General features: G+C 39.8%; 1 protein-coding gene across 1 annotated transcript in view; it reads right to left on the bottom strand.

Moving 5' to 3' along the window:
- The window catches only part of SLC25A24 (solute carrier family 25 member 24), a 58,883-nt gene that overhangs the window by 8,396 nt on the left and 34,208 nt on the right, over positions 1-16,279 (bottom strand). Inside the window, exons 7-8 of the mRNA XM_018045838.1 lie at positions 12,771-12,878; positions 11,158-11,325 (exon numbers count right to left, since the gene is read on the bottom strand). Coding sequence (XP_017901327.1) covers positions 11,158-11,325; positions 12,771-12,878 — 276 coding nt within the window. The remainder of the gene's footprint in view (positions 1-11,157; positions 11,326-12,770; positions 12,879-16,279) is intronic.

Here is a 16,279-nt window from a genome sequence, read left to right on the forward strand (position 1 = left end):
TCTCCTCAAGCTGTTAGCAACTGAAGGTCATGAAGGTCTCCAAAGAGAAATTACAACTTGTTCAAACACAGGTCAAATACCTAGGATGCCTGATCTCAGATTAAGGACTCCTTTTAGACCCTGCTAGGATTCAAAGTGTCTTAAATTTCCCACAGCCACAGACCAAAAGACAACTTTAAAACATCTGGAGGGGGCGGTCCTAAGATGGCAGAGGAATAGGATAGGGAGACCACTTTCTCCTCCACAAATTCATCAAAAGATCATTTCAACACTGAGCAAATTCCACAAAAAAACTTCTGAATGCTGGCGGAGGACACCAGACATCCAGAAAGGCAGCCCATTCTCTTCGAAATGAGGTATGTCAAAATATAAAAGAAAAAGTGAAAGTGACATCGCTCATTCGTGTCCGACTCTTTGTGACCCCATGGACACAAGGCTCCTCCGTCCATGGGATTCTCTAGGCAAGAGTACTGGAGTGGGTTGCCATTTCCTTCTCCAAGGAATCTTCCCAACCCAGGGATCAAATCCAGGTCTCCCGCATTGTAGACAGATGCTTTACCATCTGAGCCACCAGGGAAGTCCATACAAGATAAAAAGAGAGACAAAAGAGTTAGGGATAGAGACCTGACCTAGGGAGGGAGTTGTGAAGGAGGAGAAGTTTCCAAACACCAGGAAACCCTCTCACTGGCAGGTCTGTGGGGAATTTTGGAATCTCAGAGGGCAGCATAAATGGGAAGAAAAAAAAAAAGCCACAGGTTATATGCCTAACCACAACTCCCAGCACAGAAGTAGCTCAGACGCTCGCATTCACCAGCAGTAAATGAGGTCTGAACAGGGAGGCACGGGCTGCATTGCTTAGGGCAAGGACTGGGCTGAATGCCCTGAGGACAATCTGAGGGAGCTAATGTGAGATAGCAACCCAAACTGTGGGATAGCCAGAGAGAGAGAGAAAAGAGAGAGAGAGAGAGAATTTTCCCATGAAAAGCTATAACCTAAGGCACTGCCGGGCCAGCTCACAGAACAAAGAACTAAGCGGATATCAGAGGACAGCTAGCCAGGTGCGGACCAGCCCATCCCACACTCGAGGCAGAGAGGCAGGCAGGTGACACCCAGAGCCAGAAGGCGAGGGGCAATCTCAGCCCCAGGGACAGCATCCTCTACCAAACTGCGATCAGGCTCCCAGTTGCTAACCAAGTCTTCCTGGGATCCTGGATGATTGATATCTGCCAGGAGGGCCACAGCAGAGATCAGCTCCCCAGAGGAGACACACAGCACACCTGAGATGATGCCCCCACTGCACACCCAAGAAACCAAACGGCTGGGACCAGGGAGGTGATAAGATGCACCTCCCACCTGGGGAGAGTGTGCTCACCAAGCACCTGGTCGCCTGAGCTGGTTGCACCTGGGAAGGGCAAAACTCAGGCCCAAACAAGTCTGTGCCTTTGTGGAGTACCCAAGAACCTGAACCTGAGCAGCTTAGACCTGGGAAGTGCACGCAACCCAGGGCCTGCTTTAGACAGTTCCCCTGCAGAGCAACCTGAAGCCTGAGCAGTACAGACTGGGAAAGCACACATACCATGAGCAGGGGCCAAGCCAGTATGACCCAGACACTGAGAGCACTCCTCACACATGCCAGTGGTATTTGTTTGCAGTATTTCTCCCTCCCAACAGCACGACTGAACAAGTGAGCCTAAATAAGTGACCACCTTCGCCACCTTGTGTCAGGGTGGAAATCAGACACTGTAGAGACTTGCAAATGGAGGAAGCCAAAATAAACAAAGAAGAGGGAACCACTTTGGAAGTGACAGGTGCAACAGATTAAAACTCTGTAGTTAGCACCGACTACATTGGAAAGGGCCTATAGACCTGGAGAAGTATAACTTGGAACAAGGAACTATCTGAAACTGAACTGACCCCACACTGCCCTCAACAGCTCCAGAGAAATTCCTAGATATATTTTATTATTATCATTAAAAAAATTTTTTTTTAATTTTTAAGATCATTATTACTGCTTTAATTTTACTTTTATAACCTACTATTACCTTGCAAAAAAAAGACCCTACTTTAAAGCAAATTTCATTTTTAATAATTTTTGTGATTTTTGCTTTGTTTTTTTAATATTGTAGTTTTGAGAGTCTAACCTCTACTCTAGATTTTTAATCATTGCTTTTTGGTATTGGTTATCAATTTTGTACCTTTAAGAATCCAGTCTTCAGTACCCATTTTTACTTAGGAGTGTGATTACTGGCTTAATTGCCCTCTCCCTCTTTTGACTCACTGTTTTCTCCCCCAGGTCATCTCTACCTCCTCCCTCCCCCTTCTCTTCTCTACCCAACTCTATGAATCTCTTTGGGTATTCTGGGCTGTGGAGAACACTTAGAAAACTGATGATGGGCTAGATCTGTCTCTCTCCTTTTGATCCCTCTCTTCTCCTCCTGGCCACCTCTATCTCCTTCCTCCTTCTTCTCTTCTCTGTGTAACTCTGTGAACCTCTCTGAGTGCACATAGGGAATTGATTAATGACTAGCTTGCTGTCTCCCCTTTTGATTCCCCCTCTTCTCCTTCAGATCACCTCTATCTCCCTCCTTCCTCTTCTCTTCTCCATGTAACTCTGTGAACCTTTCTGGGTGTACCTCACTGTGGAGAATCTTTTCTCAATTAACCTAGATGTTTCATCATCAGTGCATTACGGATAGAGAAGTCTTGAGGCTACTGTAAGAATAAGATTGAAAACCAGAGGCTGGAGGCTTAAATCCAAAGCTTTAGAACACCAGAAAACTCCTGACTCCAGGGAATATTAATTGACAAGAGCTCATCCAAAAGCCTCCATACCTACACTGAAACCAAGCTCCACCCAAGAGCCAACAAGTTTCAGAGAAAGACATACCAAGCTAATCTGCAATAACACAGGAACATAACCCTAAGCATTAAAATACAGGGGGCCAAAAGTCACACCAAACCCATAGACACCTCAAAGCTCACTACTGGACACTTCATTGCATTCTAGAGAAAAGCCATCCAGCTCCACCCACCAGAACACTGACTCAAGCTTCCCTAACCAAGAAACCTTGACAAGCCACTCGTCCAACCCCACCCACAGGGAGGAACCTCCACAGTAAAGAGGAACCACAAACTTCCAGCATTCAGAAAGGCCACCCAAACACAGCAATCTAAACAAGATGAAAGGGCAGAGAAATATTCAGCAGGTAAGAGAACAGATAAATGCCCACCAAACCAAACAAAAGAGGAGGAGATAGGGAGTTTAAATGTAAAAAAAATCAGAATAATGATAGTAAAAATGATAGAAAATCTTGAAAACAAAATGGATTTACAGATAAATAGTCTGGAGACAAGAACTGAGAAGATGCAAGAACTGTTTAAAAAGGAACTAGAAGAAATTTAAAAATGAGTCAATCAATAATGAATAATGCAATAAATGAGATCAAAAACACTCTGGAGGGAACCAACAGTAGAATAACAGGCAGAAGATAGGATAAGTGAAGTGGAAGATAGAATAGTGGAAATAAATGAAGCAGAGAGGAAAAAAGAATTAAAAGAAATGAGGACAACCTCAGAGACCTCTGGGACAATGTTAAATGCCTCAACATGCGAATCATAGAAGTCCCAGAAGAAGAAGACAAAAAGAAAGGCCATGAGAAAATACTTGAGGAGATAATAGTTGAAAACTTCCCTAAAATGGGGAAGGAAATAGCCACCCAAGTCCAAGAAAGCCAGAGAGTCCCAAATAGGATAAACTCTAGGCAAAACACCCCAAGACATGTATTAATCAAATTAACAAAGATCAAACACAAAGAACAAATATTAAAAGCAGCAAGGGAAAAACAGCAAATAACACACAAGGGGATTCCCATAAGGATAACAGCTGATCTTTCAATAGAAATTCTTCAGGCCAGAAGGAAATGGCATGACATACTTAAAGTGATGAAAGAGAAAAGCCTACAACCCAGATTACTGTACCCAGCAAGGATCTCATTCAAATATGAAGGAGAAATCAAAAGCTTTACAGACAAGCAAGAGCTGAGAGAATTCAGCACAACTAAGCCAGCTCATCAACAAATGGTAAAGGATCTTCTCTAGACAGAAAACACAGAAAAGGTGTATAAAATCGAACCCAAAATAACAAAGTAAATGGCAATGGGATCACAGTTATCAATAATAACCTTAAATGTAAATAGGTTGAATGCTCCAACCAAAAGAAAAAGACTGGCTGAATGGATACAAAAACAAGACCCCGATATATGCTGTCTACAAGAGACCCACCTCAAACCTAGGGACACATACAGACTGAAAGTGAAAGGCTGGAAAAATATATTTCATGAAAATGGAGACCAAAAGAAAGCAGGATTAGCAATACTCAGATAAAATAAACTTTGAAATAAAGGCTGTGACAGGAGATAAGGAAAGATCGATCCAAGAAAAAGATACAACAATTATAAATATATAGGCACCCAACATAGGAGCACTGCAGTATGTAAGGCAAATGCTAACAAGCATGAAAGGGGAAATTAACAATAACACAATAATAGTGGGAGACTTTAACACCCACTCACACCTATGGATAGATCAACTAAACAGAAAATTAACAAGGAAACACAAACTTTAAATGATACAATGAACCAGTTAGACCTAATTGATATCTATAGGCCATTTCACCCCAAAACAATGAATTTCACATTTTTCTCAAGTGCACACAGAACCTTCTCCAGGGTAGATCACATCCTGGGCCATAAATCCAGCCTTGGTAAATTCAAAAAAACTGAAATAATTCCAAGCATCTTTTCTGATCACAATGCTGTAAGATTAGATGTCAACTACAAGAAAAAAATTATTAAAAACACAACATATGGAGGCTAAACAACACACTTCTGAAAGACCAACAAGTCACAGAATCAAAATATGCATAGAAATGAATGAAAATGAAAACACAACAACCCAAAACCTATAAGATTTAGTAAAAGCAGTGCTAAGGGGAAGGTTCATAGCAATACAAGCTTATCTCAAGAAACAAGAGAAAAACCAAATAAATAGCCTAACTCTACACTAAAGCAACTATAAAGGAAGAAATGAAGAACCCCAGGGTTAACAGAAGGAAAGAAATCATAAAAATTAGAGCAGAAATAAATGAAAAAGAAACAAAGGAGACCATAGCAAAAATCAACAAAGTTAAAAGCTGGTTCTTTGAGAAGATAAATAAAAGAGACAAACCAGTAGCCAGACTCATCAAGAAACAAAGGGAGAAGAATCAAATCAGCTAAATTAGAAATGAAAACGCAGAAATCACAACAGACAACACAGAAATACAAAGGATCATAAGAGACTACTATCAGCAACTATATGTCAATAAAATGGACAGCTTGGAGGAAATGGACAAATTCTTACAAAAGTATAACTTTCCAAAACTGAACCAGGAAGAAATAGAAAATCTTAACAGACCCATCACAAGCATGGAAATCAAAACTAATCAGAAATCTTCCAGCAAACAAAGCCTAGGACCAGATGGCTTCATAGCTGAATTCTACCAAAAATTTAGAGAAAAGCTAACACCTATCCTATTCAAACTCTTCCAGAAAATTGCAGAGGAAGGTAAACTCCCAAACTCATTCTATGAGGCCACCATCACCCTAATACCAAAACCTGACAAAGATGCCACGAAATAAGAAAACTACAGGCCAATATCACTGGTGAACACAGACGCAAAAATCCTTAACAAAATTCTAGCAAACAGAATCCAACAACATATTAAAAAGATCATACATCATGACCAAGTGATCTTTATCCCAGGGATGCAAGGATTCTTTAATATCCACAAATCAATCAACGTAGTTCACCACATTAACTAACTGAAAATAAAAACCATGTGAGTATCTCAATAGATGCAGAGAAGGCCTTTGACAAAATTCAACATCCATTTATGATAAAAACCCTCCAGAAAGCAGGCATAGAAGGAACATACCTCAACATAATAAAAGCCATATAGGATAAACCCACAGGAAACATTATCCTCAATGGTAAAAAATTGAAAGCATTTCCCCTAAAATCAGGAACAAGACAAGGGTGCCCACTCTCACCACTACTATTCAACATAGTTTTGGAAGTTTTGGCCACAGCAATCAGAGCAGAAAAAGAAATAAAAGGAATCCAGACTGGAAAAGAAGCAAAACTCTCACTGTTTGCAGATGACATGATACTCCACATAGAAAACCCTAAAGACTCCACCAGAAAATTACTAGAGCTAATAAATGAATATAGTAAAGTTGCAGGATTTAAAAGTAACACACAGAAATCTCTTGTATTCCTATACACTAACAGTGAAAAAACAGAAAGAGAAATTAAGGAAACAATTCCATTCACCATTGCAATGAAAAGAATAAAACACTCAGGAATAAATCTACATAAAGAAACAAAAGATCTATAATAGAAAACTATAAAACACTGATGAAAGAAATCAAAGAGGACACTAATAGATGGAGAAATAAACCATGTTCATGGATTGGAAGAATCAATATAGTGAAAATGAATATACTACCCAAAGAAATTTATAGATTCAATGCAATCCCTATCAAGCTATCAATGGTATTTTTCACAGAACTAGAACAAATAATTTCACAATTTGTATGGAAATACAAAAAACCTCAAATAGCCAAAGCAATCTTGAGAAAGAAGAATGGAACTGGAGGAATCAACCTGCCTGACTTCAGGCTCTACTACAAAGCTACAGTCATCAAAACAGTATGGTACTGGCACAAAGACAGAAATATAGATCAATGGAACAAAAAATAGAAAGCCCAGAGATAATTCCACACACCTATGGACATCTTATCTTTGACAAAGGAGCCAAGAATATACAATGGACAAAAGACAATCTCTTTAACAAGTGGTGCTGGAAAAACTGGTCAACCACTTGTAAAAGAATGAAACTAGAACACTTTCTAACACCATACACAAAAATGAACTCAAAATGGATTAAAGATCTAAATGTAAGACCAGAAACTATAAAACTCTTAGAGGAAAACATAGGCAAAACACTCTCTGATATAAATCACAGCAGGATCCTCTATGACCACCTCCCAGAGTAACGGCAGTAAAAGCAAAAATAAACAAATGGGACCTAATTAAACTTAAAAGCTTTTTCACAACGAAGGAAGCTATAAGCAAGGTGAAAAGATAGCCTTCAGAATGGAGAAAATAACAGCAAACGAGCAACTGACAACAAATTAATCTCAAAAATATACAAGCAACTCCTACACTCACTTCGAGAAAGATAAACGACCCAATCAAAAAATGGGCCAAGGAACTAAACAGACATTTCTCCAAAGAAGACATACAGATGGCTAACAAGCACATGAAAAGACGCTCAACATCACTCATTATCAGAGACATGCAAATCAAAACCACAATGAGGTACCATCTCATGCCAGTCAGAATGGCTGCTCTCAAAAAGTCTACAAACAATAAATGCTGGAGAAGGTGTGGAGAAAAAGGAACCCTTTTACACTGTTGGTGAGAATGCAAACTATTACAGCCACTATGGAGAACAGTGTGGAAATTCCTTTAAAAACTGGAAATAGAACTGCCATATGACCCAGCAATCCTACTGCTGGGCATACACACTCAGGAAACCATAACTGAAAGAGACACGTGTACCCCAATGTTCATCACAGCACTATTTACAATAGCCAGGACACAGAAGCAACCTAGAAGTCCATCAGCAGACAAATGGATAAGAAAGCTGTGGTACATATCACAATGGAATATTACTCAGACATTAAAAAGAATGCATTTGAATCAGTTCTGATGAAGTGGGTGAAACTGGAGACTATTATACAGAGTGAAGTAAGTCAGAAAGAAAAACACCAATACAGTATACTAACACATATATATGGAATTTAGAAAGATGGTAACAATTACCCTATACGTGAGACAGCAAAAGAGACACAGATGTAAAGAACAGTCTTTTGGACTCTGTGGGAGAGGGCGAGGGTGAGATGATTTGAAAGAATAGCATTGAAACATGTATATTATCATATGTGAAACAGACTGCCAGTCCAGGTTTGATGCATGAAACAGGGTGCTTGGGGCTGTTGCACTGGGATGACCCTGAGGGATGGGATGGGGAGGGAGGTGGTAGGGGGTTCAGGATGGGGGACACATGTACACCCATGGCTGATTCATGTCAATGTATGGCAAAATGCACCACAATATTGTAAAGTCACTAGCCTTCAATCAAAATAGATTAATTAATTTAAAAAATAAAGTCCACCAGCCTAAAATAAATAAATAAAACATCTTGAGCTGATCAAACACTTTTAGTTGCCCAGCCTCTTTATTCATTGCTCAAAGCTCAAAGGCAAGATCCTTTAGAGTAGGAAGAAGACATCTTTATGGCTCCAGAACCTAAGAAGTGGAGCTATTGTCTCCTGCTTTAGGACATTCTAATTATCAGCTTCCCCTTTTCTACCTCATGTTCAAGAGCAGAGAAATGCATTAGGATTGCTTACCCAAAGGCACAGAAGTCAACACCAATCCCTTGGCTATGACACTCAACAGTTGGACCTGTGGCCAGAGGTCTGCCTCCATGCATAACAGCTATTTCAGAAGCAGCAGCCCTTACAACATAACTGAGGAAATGGTTACAGTCTCTCCACTTATCATCTATGTTCCCCCATGCAACAGGAGGCTTGCTCAATTCTCATCACACTCAATACCTTTCTGCAAGCCGTCTTACCCCATATGAAATATTACTAACTTGTGACATAAGCCTTTCCTGCTACAACAAGCTCAACCTTGCAACTCTTCTCCCTTTACATAGTGGCAAAACTACTCATTACTGTCTGCTCCTAACTGGTCAGTTATTAACCCTTAGCAGTGACTTACAACTTCCTTATGAGTCACCAAATCTGCCCAAGAGTCATTTCCTGAATATCTCCCTGTTGCTCAAATGTGGTCTAACCCTATGACACTGACTCTCTGAAATAAGCATTGGAGATTAAAAATTCTCCCAACAAGGAACATGATCTTATGGCACAGGTCCATCCCAGAGATATGGGACAAAGTAAACCTCTAAATTGTTTGGCAATGCTTTTAGAGAATTATCTTGATCCAAAGGGCAATATGTGAAATAAAATGGAGTCATTTATGCCAAGGGCTTTTAAAATGAAGCCAAAAGGCCATTCAAGAGTTAGACCTTATGTACGTCTCACCAGGTGGAACCATGAACTTAAGAACTGGCCAACACCACAGATAGTCCAAGGACTCTGCAAGAACACTGACAACTTGTCACAGTAACGAATTCTTATCTCCCTCCAGTGATGGCCTTAGCCATCAATCATGTTTAGCCAACTAAATTCTGCCTTCAGCTCCCTCTAAAATTCTTTGTAATGAAAATCTCCCTTCTTTGCCATTAAAAACCCCTTTTACTCCCCAGCAGGCAATGTTGATATTGCTACCCAAATCTGGGTACACTGAATTGCAATTCTTTGATCCCAAATAAATGATTTGTGTTTGATTATTTCCTGCTAGGTTTCTTCAGGCTGGCAAGTACAAAGAATAAATCTGTGCTACTCACACATCAGTCTCCTGGCTTTATCAAAATGAAATTTTTACAAACCAAAGAAAATATGCCATTTTTGCTTATTATCTCTCTCTTTAAAAGCCCTAGTATCATCTTCCAAGCTGAACAACTACATCTGTAATAATTTTTTTAAAGTATAACTAATTTACAATGTTGTGTTAGCTTCAGGTATACAGCAAAGTGATTCAGTTATACAGTCTTTTTTTCAGATTCTTTTCCATTATAGGTTATTACAAGACATTGAATATAGTTTCCTGTGGTATACAGTAGCTCAGTGGTAAAGAATTCACCTGCCAATGCAGGAGGCACAGGTTTGATCCCTGGATTGGGAAGATCCCCTGGAGAAGGAAGTGGCAACCTATTCCAGTGTTCTTGCCTGGGAAATCCCATGGGTAGAGGAGCCTGGCAGGCTAAAGTCCACTGGGTCGCAAACAATCAGACACTACTTAGCAACTAAACAAAACAAGGTCCATCCATCTTGCTGCAAATGACATTATTTCATTTTTTATGGCTGAGTTTCCACTGTGTATAAATACATATTCTTTATCCATTCATCTGTCGATGGACCTTAGGTAGCTTGCATGTCTTGGCTAAATAGTGCTGATATGAACACTGAGGTGCATGTATCTTTTCATATTAAAGTTTTCCCTGGATACACACCCAGGAATGGAACTGCAGAAGCATATGGTAGCTGTATTTTTAGTTTTTTTAAAGGAATTTTTATACTGTTTTCCATAATGGTTGTACCAACTAACATTCCTACCAACAGTGTACAAGGATTCCCTTTTTTCCACACTGTATCCAGCATTTGTTATTTTTAGACTTTTTAATGATGGCCAACTGACTGCTGTGAGATGATGCTTCACTGTAGCTTTGATCAGCACTTTCCCGATAATTAGTGATATTGAGCATATTTTCATGTGCCTGTTGGCCATCTATATGTCTTCTTGGGAGAATCGTTTGTTTAGGCCTTTTGCTGATTTTGTGATTGGGTTGTTTCTTGATATTAAGCTGTTTGTGAATTTCGGAAATTAACCCCTCACTGGTAGCACTGTTTGCAAATATTCTATCCTAGCCTACATGCAGTCTTTTCATGTTGTTTATGGCTTCCTTGGTTGTGCAAAAGCTTTTTAAGTTTAATTAGGTTTCATTTGTTTATTTTTGTTTTTATTTCCTTTACTCTAGGAGATGGGTCCAAAAAAATATTTCTGTGATTTATGTTGAAGAGTTGTTCTGCCTATGTTTTCCTCCAGGAGTTTTATGGTATCCAGCCTTAGCACTTTAATCTATTTTTATTTTATTTTTGTATATGGTATTAGAGAATTAAACAACTATATCTGAATGTGAGTCTATTATCTTCATTAATAAAAATAATTAACAGGGAAATCTAACACAAAAGATCACAGGCATATGGGGTCTCAGAAAGATTAAAGAATACACCTTGAATCTACTTTCGTTTACAAACTGTTTCCTGACAGACATGTACTTCTCTATATAAAGTCAAATTCTAACAATGAGAACTACTTAACTATATTGTTGGATTCAAAAGATTGCTACAAACTCACCTCATATACAGCAAGATCTATACCTGCATAAGGTATGATGCCTAATAAATTGGGAACATAACCTTTGTAGAAAGCTCCCATGCCTTCATATTTCAAAATCTTCTTGGCACAATCAAACATTCCAGAGTATTGTCCAGTTTTGCCTACAGCCAGCCTGGTTTTCAGAACCTGGTTATGAAAGAATATAACAAATACTATTATTAACACCAATGCTATCATCATAGAATTTGAAAGAAGTAATTTTACAGAGAACAAATACCTAGCATATACTGTCACTCAAATGACTGTCCAATTTGTTGATGTGTAAGAAACTCTTACACAGTATCTCTCTTGAGGGTCTAAGCTCAGAGTCAAGAAGATGCTTTAATTGTAAAAAGAATCTGAATTAGGGCAGTGGCAGAGGAAACAGAAGGTAATCTATTGATATCTTAACAAAACTGTGACAAATTAGATATGGAGGGTGGGGGAAGGATGACTCAAGAGTTTCTAGCATGGAACTCAGGATGTGGCCAGCAGGATAGAGGGAAGGTGATGCTATTAACTGAGGTGGAGGATGTAAGAGGAAGCTTAGATATTAATTAGGATATCTTTTGAGGGGTGTGTGGAGTAATATGAACAATAATATTAAGATGCTTGAAAGGAAAGCTATATTAACATACATACCATAAAGATGAAAATTAAAGGTATTTCTTAGGTCTTTTCAGTTATTAAAAAACCCTTTGTCATATCAATAAAGATATCTACATCTATAATATTATTTTTACCCTAAAGGAGGAGTTGGTGAACTTTTTCTATAAAGTGAATATTTTAGTTTCTGCAGGACTAAAATACCAGGTCTCTTTTGCAAATTCTTTGGTTTTGTATTGTGTTGTTTTGTTTTTTAAACCACTTTTGAAAGGTAAAAATGCAAAAACCAAAAAAGAAAGGCTGTACAAAATAGTTCACAGATCCATGGTTTGCTAATCTATGCTCTAATGGAAGGATGTCCAGTTAGGATTACCATCACCTAATCTAATTCTAAGGTTCCATTATAAAATTTATGGTATAGAAACTCTTTAGAGAGAATTGGGTGTTCTAATTCTTATTAACACTATTGCAACCAGCCTTCAAGATAAAGCCCAACTCTCCCAGCCTCCTAGTATTTATACCATGTGTATCCCCTTCCACAGTCTATCAGGGGCAGTCTGTGCAACCTACAAAGTAGAGCAGATGTGACCAAAGAGTGCAATTTCCATCTTGGGTGTTCTCTTGAATAACTGCTTTGGAAAAAAATACAGCTACAATGTTAGGAGGATACACACGCATCCTATGGAGAGGCCCATGCAATAAGGAAAAGATATCTTCAACCAATAGCTATGGAGCCCTGGCAATACACACATGAATAAACTTAAGAGGAAGTCCATCCCCCATTGATACCTGCAGGGACTGCAGCCTTGGCTGACACCCTGACTGCAGGTTGTGAGAAATCCTGAACCAGAGGCCAGATTACTGACCCACAGAAACTGTGAGATGATAAATATGTTTTAAACTATTAATTTTGGGATAACCTATTATGCAGCAATAGATAAAAATACAAACACCACTAATACAACAGACTTCATTATAGTATTTACCTCCATAGGATAAATAAAAGTCTGTGCAGTTGCTCCAGCCATGGAACCAGATACAAATCTCTCAAAGGTTCCTATTTTCTGTCCATCCTCAGTAAGCAACTTCTTGTACTGTATAAATGAAGTTTTAAATGTGCACATTAATATTGCTATAGAATGAACTGTGTTCTTCCCCCATTTCTCCCTCCCACCCGCCCCCGCCCCACCCCAGATTCATATTTTGAAACTGCATTAACCTCCAATGCATGGTATCTGGAGACGGGGCCTTTGGGAGAAATTATGGTCTGATCATGAGATTGGGCCCTCATGACAGGGTTAGTGTTCTTATAAGAGACATCAGAGTTCTCTTTACTTTTCTCCCACATACATGTTCAATCTCATCCTCCTTCCCTCCCCTTCACTTTTCTCTGCCTCTTCCTTTCTCTCTATCTCCCCCCTCACCCAACACGCATGCACCAAGGAAAGGCCATGTGAACAGATAGTGAAAGGGTGGCCATCTGCAAGCCAAAATGACAGCCCTCACCAGAAACCAAAGCACCTTGATGACAGATTCCCCAGCTCTAGAACCATGAGAGAAAAACTTCCATTCTTTAAACCACCCAGCGTATGGTGTTCTGTTACGGCAGCCCAAGCTAAGACAATACCAAAATACAAATCAGCTCCTAGAAATCAATTAATTGACAATGCGATGTTTCTCAAAATGCACACACTGCATTAACAGTATCTAACAGAAAAGCAAGGCTTGAATGCTAATAGACTCATTTACTGGAGAGTGATTTTCAAGTTAGAATTCCACAAAACACAGATGGTCCACAGAGGTGACCCTGTAGCTCCTTTGCTGAAACAGAATCACAGCATTCTTCTCCAGATGCACAGGTTAATAAAGTGCTCACAGCTTTTAGATACTGTCCCCATGGTTTTCACCAGTACAAATAAATCAGAAACAAACACATAATAAAACAACTTAGAAAAACAGTTTTTGTAGATAATACATATGATTACACTAACAAAACAACCCCAGACCCCTTGGCCCACCAGTACTAAAAGCAAGTGACAAGGCTGATCTGGCCACAGCTAGAAGTCTGGCACAAGTGCAGCCAAAGTACCGATGGGGCAGGATGTTAATATAATGGGCTCCAAAGGCAGGCAGACCTGAAATGGAACCCCAGAACTATATGGCTCTGAGTAAGTTCACAAACATACCCAAAATGCAGGTGCCTCATCTGTGACAACAAGACCTATACCAAACGGGCTTGATGAAAGTGTTATTAGGTAATACACATAACACAGTTAGCACAGTGCTGGGCAAATGTTCAATAAACGTTGTTGTTGTTATTATTATTATCATTATCATCTGTATACAGCTTGGCGAGAAAACCTCTGCCCAAATTAGACTGTGGTTAGAAGCCAAGCAAATCAGATTCTTTCTCCTAGAATTGTGACATGGGTCTATAGGTGTAATTAGGCACTGATACCAGAGGGAGAAACGGACAAAGTGACAAAGCAGCAGACACACGGAGAAGGGACAGGTCAGCGAGGTTCCACTTCTGCACTCCCTAAGGCTCCTCCCCTTAATGCCCCAGGCATCCCCACAGCGACCCCTACCCCCACCCCACCCCCACCTGGCTTTCCTGAGCCAGCCAGAGTTCAATTCCTTAAAATCAGAAGAAGTTAGTGCAAAATTACAGGAATACTTTGTCCTAGTAAAGTTGTGCTTCTCTGCTCATGATGAAAATTGAATACAATTTCAAAAAGTTCCCCAAATGGCAGATATCTGTCTCCCCCAAAAGTCAATGTTTCTATGGGCTCTATTTCTTGAACTACATCATAATGTTAATAACCAAAACTCCTCTTCTGCATAGGCCCTATTAATTTTCCTGTATGTTAGATCATCACAATCATTAAATACAATTTATCGAAAGCCATCCTGCATGTGAATAGGAACCTTGAAGACATATCTTTTACATACTGTACCCCAACCCAAAGCACCCATCAAAAGTACTCAGTAAATACTTAGTGACTGGTAGAAATAAACATTTTAAGAGTATGGGTTTGGGACTTTTGCACCCCAAAACATACCATGCACAAAGGGAAGAGTTGAGGACAGAGATACAGGGTCAGGCAAAGTGACAAGGGCTTAACCCTGTGTCACCAAGCTTTGTTTCTACCCCAGGGATGGGTGTCAGGTGAAAGAGGCTTTAAGAGGCTTGCTCAAGGCCACAGAATTTGACTTTTTCAAAGGAGGTTTAGATGGGCTCTCAAAGCCATTGAAAACCTTTTCAGGATTTCAATTTCTTTCCTTTCTTTCTTCCAATTTGTTTTTCTTTCCATCCACCCCATCCATGTCAACTCTCTCTCCCTTTGTTAGAATATCTATTTCAACCTTCTCCATTCCATTCTCCTCCAGCTTCCAGTACCACTTCCTCCCTTATTCTAAAACAAAAAAAAAGAAAAGTCCTTTCTTGGGAACTCAAGGAAGAACAAAGAGGCCAACAGGCAAGGATATTTTGGTATTTCTGTCCACTTCCCACAAAATCACCCACATTCACTTCTTCCTAAGCTGACATGACAAGAGTTCTCCATGCAGTCAAATGGCAAATCCTGTCACAGTCTGGATAACATTTCTTCCTCTGCCCTTCCACTCCCTACCCCACACACATACTTGGCCTGAATACTTACAATACTTGTCTAACTCTCTCACTTATATTTTTTGACTTCCTTCTTTGTACTGACATGCTTCCTTCAGCCAGAGGCATGCCATGAGAACAAAATATCAAAACCCAGCACCCTTCCATTCTGCCACTCTCTCCCTTGTCTTTTCTCCTTCCTTTCATTGAAGGTAAATTCCTAACAAAGGTGTCTACTGTCCAGTTTTCTTTGCCTCCCATTCCCTTTAGCTCATCTCAATTGGTTTCTCACCTCATTACTTCTCTGAAACATTTATACCAAGTTTTCCTAGCCCTGAGGTGATAAATCCTAAAAGATAAAACTTTTTATCATATTTCCTACCCTTCATGAAAGTCTCTTCTTCCTCTGACTTCTAGGCCATCACTTTCTATGGATTCCTTTCCGTCCCCTTGGCTGCTCCGTCTCAGTCTCCTTTGCAGGTTTCTCCTTCTACTTCTCCCTGGGCCTATCCCCAGAACTCGTCACATTCTATAAGTCTGTGGAGGAGCTGGAAGGCTTTGAGCAAATACTGAAAATGTATTTGCTCCACTCATGACGAAGCTTGGAAGCTGGAACGAGCTTAACAAAGGGTTATGATCGTTCACCGAGTGCCTGAGGCTGGGAATGGATAACGAAGGGTTATACACCCAGCCTTGAGGCGTTCGAAGGCTTCCTTCTGACCACCTGTTTCTGAGAGCAAGGACTGTTGTTTCACGATAAGACTCCCTTTAGAGTTTCGCCAAAGCTATGTTATGTCTTGGGCAATGGGAACTGTATTTTATGCTTGAATGCTTTAGTGTTTATCTGGAATGGCTACGTGCAAGTCTGCCTTATGCTCTATTCCC

Source organism: Capra hircus, chromosome 3 (assembly GCF_001704415.2).
Source record: "Capra hircus breed San Clemente chromosome 3, ASM170441v1, whole genome shotgun sequence".
NCBI lineage: Eukaryota > Metazoa > Chordata > Mammalia > Artiodactyla > Bovidae > Capra > Capra hircus.